Source organism: Corvus brachyrhynchos, unplaced genomic scaffold (assembly GCF_000691975.1).
Source record: "Corvus brachyrhynchos isolate BGI_N302 unplaced genomic scaffold, ASM69197v1 scaffold162, whole genome shotgun sequence".
NCBI classification, from domain to species: Eukaryota; Metazoa; Chordata; class Aves; order Passeriformes; family Corvidae; genus Corvus; species Corvus brachyrhynchos.
The window spans coordinates 7,601,693-7,610,077 of record NW_008236696.1 but is presented as its reverse complement, the minus strand read 5'-3'; the positions used below and the strand labels follow the sequence as shown (position 1 = coordinate 7,610,077).

At 42.5% G+C, this 8,385-nt stretch overlaps 1 protein-coding gene across 1 annotated transcript; it reads left to right on the top strand.

Annotated features, from left to right (window-relative positions):
- The first annotated feature begins 6 nt into the window (after positions 1-6).
- GMNC (geminin coiled-coil domain containing) lies at positions 7-7,318 on the top strand. The gene is made up of 2 exons (XM_017727050.1): positions 7-1,382; positions 2,778-7,318. The coding sequence occupies exons 1-2, from the start codon at positions 1,110-1,112 to the stop codon at positions 3,420-3,422; spliced, it is 918 nt and encodes a 305-aa protein (XP_017582539.1). The 5' UTR covers positions 7-1,109; the 3' UTR covers positions 3,423-7,318.
- Positions 7,319-8,385: the final 1,067 nt, after the last annotated feature.

Here is an 8,385-nt window from a genome sequence, read left to right as displayed (position 1 = left end):
ATGTCTCGCTCTTGCTGGCACAGATGTCAGAAGTGACAGAAAACTGTTGTTCCTTACTTAAAGTATTTGTCTCCCCCGTGTTGCCCTGTGAAGTTGGAACAACTGTGGTGAGGTTCCCTCCATTCGCCCCCTCTTACATCATATTGCACCGGCAGCCTTGGCACTACAGAAAACCAGGAGCATGAACAAGGGGTCCCTCAGGCTCTGATCATGCTGTTGGCTAAAAATACGTAGTGTGTGTCCTGATTCCACCAGGTTTATCTTCATGGGAAATGATTCCACCAGCATTGCCTAGTTACATGGAGGATCAACCATTTTGACCAGCAGGATTTCCTTGTTACTTTATTTTCTCTTATCTTTCCTTTTTTTGTAAATCCCAACAAGAGACAGAAGAAACTCTGAATTTAGATGAAGGAACTCCAGGTTGATGACTCTGATCGACTACTTGGAATGATATTTTGATGTAGTGAAGTCAATGAAAATTCAGATATTAACGTAAAGGTCCCTAGAATCAAACCATAGTTCCAGATGTCAGTGTACTTGTTTCTTTGGCTCTGCCTCAATCATTTGAGTCTGTGCTCAGCAGATGTCTGTGGTCCTTGGCAGAAGATTGTCCTCCTAAAGAAGTCTCCAGTGCTATGATCAGGAGGCAAAAATCAATCTGTAAATGCTTTGATTTCCCATGGAAATGTGTTAGGTGTCTGCCATTCCTGTTCAGCTTTTGAGACCAGGGATTATCTCAACTCTGTATGTGTACCAGGACTGGCACAGTAGGGTCCAGAACTGAAGAGATCACTGAGTACTGCTATATCATAGAGAATGGCAACTGCATCTTCCTTCTGCAATCTACCCCCATAAATCATTTGCAACTCCTCCTCCTTTTTTGCACCAGCCAACTATAAATGGGGAGGAGGGGTGCAAAGGGATGTTTACTGCAGCTGAGGAGGAGATCATGAATCTGCTGTCATGCCCGTGACCATTTCTGGCTGCTCACAGGGCTACCTGTAATTCTTTTCTATTATTATGCTACGGTTGCAGGTTTTTTCAGAGTAATCTTATCAAACACTTACTAAAGATTAAAGGAAGTCAAAAGGGAAAACTGAACAGTCATGCCACTTAGATTTATAGAGACAAGAGGCTGGAGGGGGTGGGTTGAGCTCACAAAGCAAACACCCAGATCATCAAATCCAAGCAGTTTGTACCATAGGGCAATTGCTATTAAGTTACAGAGTCAACATCTATTCATCAATATCTCTATTCCACAGCTTCAAGATACTTTGCTTCAGAAGGAAGAGGAACTTGCTAGGTTACATGAAGAAAATAATAACCTCCGACAGTACCTGAATTCTGCCCTGATTAAGTGTTTAGAAGATAAAGCTAAGGTATTGTGTTCAAACCTGTCATATAGATGTCTACAGAAAGAACAGGTCGATTTGGTACAGGCCAGTAAAATACATGGAAAATCTAAGAGTGTAGACAACCTGCAGTGGAATTCACACTCACATTTAAATTCACAAAGGGGACAATTTTCCCTGGGAATGATATCCTATCAGGTTCTGACTTTGGAGACAGTGTAGCACTTATAGCTAATTAATAAGTTAAGTTTAATTAATTAGTTAGCTATAAGTAAGTTAAGATTATGTAGTCAAGGTAAAATTATTCCCTCTAACACTTTTTTTTTTCACTAGAAAGTTCAAATTTGAATATGTATTTTTTGACTGTCTCTATTTTGTCAGTTATCCCTTTGATAAGGATTTTTTTTTTCCAGTTTATTAATTAAAAACCTGTGTGGGGTTTTTTTTAATGGTGAGGTACAAAATTAAACATTTAAGGTTGGATGAAACATTCTGTTAAACTAAGTGTGAAGGGTGTTTTGGTTTTTTTTTATTTGAATTCTTTGTCTCTCATCTTAAAGAAAATAAAGAAAAAAATTGTTTCTTTTCAGCTTAAAGACATTTTTTGCTATTCCAGCCTCACCCATGAAACTGAACTATTGATTATTTGCTCAACTCTTTGAATTGGGCATGAGGTAAAAAAGACTGTAGAACATAGGAGACTTTCCTTTTCCATGCTGTTGATGAGTTAATAGTGTGACATGTCCTCCCTCCCATGGCCAGACCTGGCTCCTGGCAGTAGAAAAGGTCTCCTTCACTGGGCACAGCAGGGTGACACAGCCACCCCCTGTGTCATGGGGAGAAGAGTCCAGCATGGAACTGTTGTGGGACATGTCTGAGCAGTGAATTCATGACATGGTGGGGAGCTTCCTTGTCTATCCTTGCCCTCCTTTGACCATCCCTGGATGCCTGAAGGGCCCTTGTCCTGTGATAATGACAAATGAGGTGAACTGATGAGTGCAGCGCCATTCAGGCTGCTGCTCTGAGCACTGCCTGGTCGGCATCACCCGTGTCCCAGCATGAGTTACCTTTGCATCCTCCCTCTTTGTCAGGCTGCCACTTGGGCCCCCCATGCCCTGCTCACCTGCCAAGTGCTGCTGGCACAGATCCAGGTGGGAGTGTGGGGCTGGGAACGCCATCAAAGCTCAGGCCTTATCAACACGGTCCCTCTTTCAGGGACAGGGTTGTTGCAGACACTGTAAAGATACAAAATAGTTGGTCATACCCATATGTTTAAGCAGAGAGTGGGAAAAGAAGTGTCTTTATAAGGACAGCAGTAACCATCTTGTGCATCTGAGGTCAGAAATGTGTTGCTTTCAGGTATCTAGAAATTCAAATTTTAATACTCTGTCTCCACCTTGATGTTTTGGGTTTTTTTAATAGAAACTACTGTCTGGCCATGGACAAAAAACCTGTGCTATCCTCAAAAGTACCAAGAGGAGATTAAAAGAGGACCACTGCTTTGTCCCTCAAGAAACTCCTCAGGCTTCCAAAGCTAGAAGGAACCTCTTCAATGAATTCACTGCCTGTGAAGAGCAAGCCAGCCCTGCTGTGGACAGCTGGGTCTTGCAGACCTTAGGATTAAAAGATGTGAACACCATTGATGAAGCTTCAGCTAACTACAGTGCCCTGTCCCCAGACCTTGGAAAAGACACATACTGCCTGAGCCCTGCGGGAGCAATAGGCTATGAGCACAGGGAAGGAACAGCAGCAGCGTTCAGCTGCAGCCATGTGCCTCCAGCCAGCAGCAGCACCCATCCATGCAGCGAGGACTCTCCCTTCCCTCCTCAATTTTCTTCAGCACCATGCCTCTCCTCACCAGTACCAAGTGTTTCCTGCCTCCCAACCTATGGGCTGCCTTATTTGACTGGTGATTTGTCACCCAACAAAACAGAAGTGGCCTTCACAACGTCCCTGAGTCCCCACCGCAATGTGAGAACACACAGCTTCCACCAAGGACAGGCCTTTGTGCGCAGGGACGACAACGGCGGATGGAGATTCACCTGGGTGCCCAAGCAGGCTGAATGATGCACCTGGATCAAGGGTCAGCCATAGGGGATGTAGGAGTCACACTTTACCTTGTGCACAAGACAGGTTCAGGCAGAAAAAATGGGCCCTTTTGGGCTTCTTTAAATGCTACTCTGTCACTAACCTACTCCTCATTCCCTCACAGATTTTCACGGATGTGACTCCAGATTGCACTTGGACAATTATCTGCCCCAGATGTACAAACTAGATTCCTTTCTCTTGTGCCTGTGTTGAGATACCTGTTTTTACTTGTTTCCTGGGTTTTTATCATCAGCTCTTCCTTGTTACTGGTAGTTTCCAGGCTGGAGGCCTTTCAGCTTTGATGATCACTATTACATGCACCAAACTGGAAAGCACTTTGGGAATACACCTCTCTCACAGATATCCACAGATAACAAAGGAGGCATGGATTGAAGGCTGAGGATCAGCAGTTTCTAAGTGATTTACGTCTCTCTTGACTACACTGATTGCTTTGGATTTAACGGGTACCCATGGTTGCCTTATGTGCTGCCCAAGGCTGACCTACCTGCAGTTCCATGGTGCTGTCACATTCTTTGATGATGCCTCAAAATAAAATTAGGATTTGCTTCTAATGCCTGGAGGCTACTTAGTTGCAAGTGATTGGGCAAGTGCAGGGGACCTTCCTAAGGTGTGATTAAGAGACTGATGTGTTTACTGATATGTTTTAAAGGTGTTTTGTCTGTCAGTAAAGGGAGTTTACATTTGGGGAAGCAGTATCACTTAGTGGTTGGAGTCGGTCTTTAGGAACCACAGCCTTCAATGCCAGCTCCTGCCTCTCTGTGTTTCTGCCAGACTGTGATGGGCTGAGGGTAAGACCAGCACTACTTTGAGAATGCTTTAAAACTCTCTGAGAGAAGGTGCTCTAGCACTGCACAGGACTTGACATTTAGTAAAGCTACTAATGATATGAATGATATCATGATATGAAGTCAATGGACATGAAGGAAGCTCACCAGTACTGTTTTCTGTTACCTTTGTCTTCTGTTCTACAGTAGTTTGATGCCTAAGTATTCAAAATAGATTGACTTGGTTATTCTTGCTTTCAGAATGGTGCCAGTGACATTGAGGAGGGACTTAAGTAAAAATAACCAAAATCAAGGATTTTCTTCCAGTGGCTTATTTTCCTATAGAAAACTGGATATTTGTCTATTTTTTTTTTTGAGGATAAAAATATCTCCTAATAGCCTGTTGTGCCTTAGAATTGCAATGTTTGAGGAACTCCATCAGGAGCAGTAATGGTTTCCCAAAGGACTACTAAATAAATAAACTGTATTTCTAGGTAGTTACTTTAGAGTAACTGTGGCAGACTTCCAGAATAGGCAATTTGAAAGCATTGGTTGTAGGCATTATTTCACTGGATTAAAAAGCCAACCAAACTAAAAAAACACCAACCACAAACCCACACAACAACCACTGCAAAATAAAACCACAAAAAAACCTCAATAAAACCCAACAAACCCAAACCAAGCAATGCTCATGGAATAAATACAAGTATTTGTTTGGGGGGCTTGTTGTAGTCCATAAAATTGAGGCCAATTGATGAAGACTGGTCAGACAAGAGCACTGTTTCTGTAGCACTTTTTTACTTTTCAGTGAAAGCAGAAGAAAAATCCTGTCCTACAAACAACTCATATTTTTTGTCAATGCATTTATTTTCTATTATTCTCCCCTTGCCCCACTATATAAGAGAGCATTGAAGAAAATACTCCAGTCACTGGAGTTTTTATTGGTGTGTGTGTGGTAGTGTAGAAAATGCCTGAACTTAACCTGAGTGTGTGATGGGAAGCCCTGGTGTGGGCAATGTGGGGGATGAACAGCAAGCTGGGAATAGACAGTGTGGTCAGAGGATGACACACAACACAGCTGTAGAGGCCACATCTCTCAAAGCAGCTGTAAAAAAAAAGTAGAGAAACATCTATGTTTTCTAACACTATAGAATGCTATTATGTATGAATTTCAATGCTAGGGAGTCAGCAGCACTAATAAGTACTTTTGTCCTACCAACAAAATCTTAAATCACAATTTTATTTTTCTCTGAAGAGAGAAAAGCTTTCCATTTGCCTGACATTTTCTTTCCACATTTTTGCATCACTGAGTGTGAGAACTTCTGCAGAGAGCCAGAACAAAATTGTCAGATCTTTGGTACAATCCTGAAGTAGGGTTTCAGTAGGAACAAACTGATGCTTGAGCCTTTGCCAGCCTTTTGTACAGGGGTGACTGTCCCCTTGTCTCATAGAAAATAAATTATGAATGTGAGGGAATAATTTACCTGAATGAATCCTCTTCTTTTCCTGTGGGTTCCTGAATTTTACTCTGTCTGAAGGAGCTGAGTCTTGTTGGAAGGATTTTTTCTGAGCCTGACTTTGCTGGAGTTCATTTGGGTAGAGGATCCCATGGTGCTGCTCCTCTCAGCTGATGGGTGCTCCTGACCTGCGCATGCAAACTTAAAATTCTGGTGTAGGCAACTGCTTGAGCAAAGGTTTCTGTGGTAATAGTGCTGCTGGGCACTGGAACAAAGGGAGCACACTGGAAAGGAAACAGGAAAATCCCCAAAGCATTTTAACAAATAAATAAGAGTGATTTGTTTTACCCTGACACCACAATCTGAAGCAGTATTTCCTGAGTTACATGAAGAATAATTGAAACAATCTGTATCTAACACCAACCCACAGAAAACAAGTCAGCCCAGTGACCAAACCATTCCTTTAGATGGCTATTGCTCCTATTGCCAAAAGAAATACATTGCTCAGCATACCTCACTCTAAACTGTCTGGTTCCTCTGCAAATCCTGCCTTCCTACAGGTATAATAGGTGTGGAAAATGAGTAAGAGGCTGAAGGCATCTCACAGCAGATTACTGCCATGGGATGGGATGTGGAGACAGTTACTGACTGGGCTGGTGCTGGGTGGATATGTTGATTTAACCTGCTGTGTCCCTGTGATTTCCTTGGGCCTGGAAGCAGTGAAGCTGCATTAATGTGCTGCAGTTCTTTGGCCTGCAAAGATGTGGGGGAGAAGGTCTTGGCTTTACAAAGCATAGATGGAGCTTTGAAATGGGTGTTCAGTCTTGGTTTGTGCCTGATCCTCCCTGTTTGTCCTTTTGTATCCATTCCCTGTGGGTGAAACAGAGTCAAAGCCCCTCTGCTGCTCATGGAATGTGTGAGTTAAAGCCCAGGGAAGCCTGTGACACAAAGATAGCTAGAGATCAATGGCAATGAAAGCAAAAAGTGGAAACAAAATCCAGTTCTTCACACAGCCATCATAACTAGGTAGCCAGGAGATAGCAGAGACAAGTTTCAGCTTGGTACTGTATTTCTAATTTCAAAAAACAGGCAGCTGGAAAAGAGGGCCAGGAGGCAAAAGTTCTGGATTCTGATACTGCCTCTGGTATTACACTTAACTTCTGTGCTTTGGATTCTACGGAGTCCGCCGCTGGACCAGTTCATAGCTATTTAACAAGAAAACACAGCTCTTGCTGTTGCAAACTCTGAGAAGTTCCCTCTTGCCAAGGATCAGCACCAGGCCCATAAAACTCCAGGATGGGGAACTATGACTTGAGTGGCCATGGGGCCCTGGGTGATTCTTTGAGCAGCAGGGAACTTCCGTGTCTGTAAATATTCATCTTGTATTAACATACTTTGTTTTATTTTTTTATTTAAAGTTTGTTTGCTTTAATATGTGAATGTAACATGCAGCTGCATAGTTTTAAAAAAATCTGTGTTTCTAGAAAGGTACACTAACAGAAATGGAAGTTAATTTAACACTTTATATGTTGATGTTCATGATTTTTGTGATTTAAAAGGCCATGATTATATGTAACTGTCAATTTTACCAGTGTCACTAAGTTATGTCTAATAAAACTTAACATCCAATCAATGCAATTCTTGCTGCCCACATTAGCACCCGTTAAACCACACAGCTGTTGCTCACATGGCACAGCATCCACCTGGCACCTACACATCTCCCCAGAGGACTGAAAGGGACCTTTATTTCCTGCAGTCACAAGTGTCCACACAAGGACATGCCATGTTTTTATGATACCAGACCTAAATATATTGACAGTCACAGGTGTGCTAATTTCAGCCTGGGCTTGCACAGCATGTTGCAATGATCCATTACTGCTTTGACTCAGAAAAGGATGCCATGCTACCAAACAGCAAGGACAGAGGGAAATACTGTGCTTTTTGTCCGTTGTTTTTGCAGCATCTGGCACTCTCACTTAATAGACTTATACCTTCCTAGGCAGCTGAACATCCTGATCCAGGACAACCCGCTTCGTTATAGTACTCTGAGTACTCCTGATTTGGACTCTGAAGTGATGAATTGCAGAATGGCACTGAGGTGTCACATAAAGAGACTGGAGATGAGAGAGAAAAGCCTGATTAAAGAATTCAAACCTCTTCTCAGCTCTACTTGACAACAAAGAAAAGCTGTGTTAGTTATTAACTTTCCCTTCTGGTCATGGGGAGGTTTATTGGTGACCGTGCACCAGCTGGGACCAGAGACATTTTTCATTGGAATGGAGATGGCTTATTGCTTATGAAAAGATACAAAGTGAGCCTTCCTTAATCTCTTTTGCCCTCATCTAGAAGCCATACTAAGTCTATGAGATGATTCATAAACACTCTGGCCTGTTGCCGGGTAGCTGACATCCTGTCATGAAGAGAGAGCAGTCTATAAATAATTTGTGGAATGAGCTGTGATTCACCTAAAATGCCATCTCTCCAGTCATTCCTCTGCTTCATTAGTTGTGCATCACTGAGTTATTTCAAGGCTGAATACTTAAACGCAGTGCAGCCCAAAGAAATCAGTATAATAATAGTTCACAAGGAACAGATTATAAAAATCAGTATGAGCATGAGGAGCTGGGAGGTCTGAGGTCCCCATTTTCCCTAATGTATTTTAAAAAGCCCACTCAAAGTGTGGCTGTAGTACTGGTATGG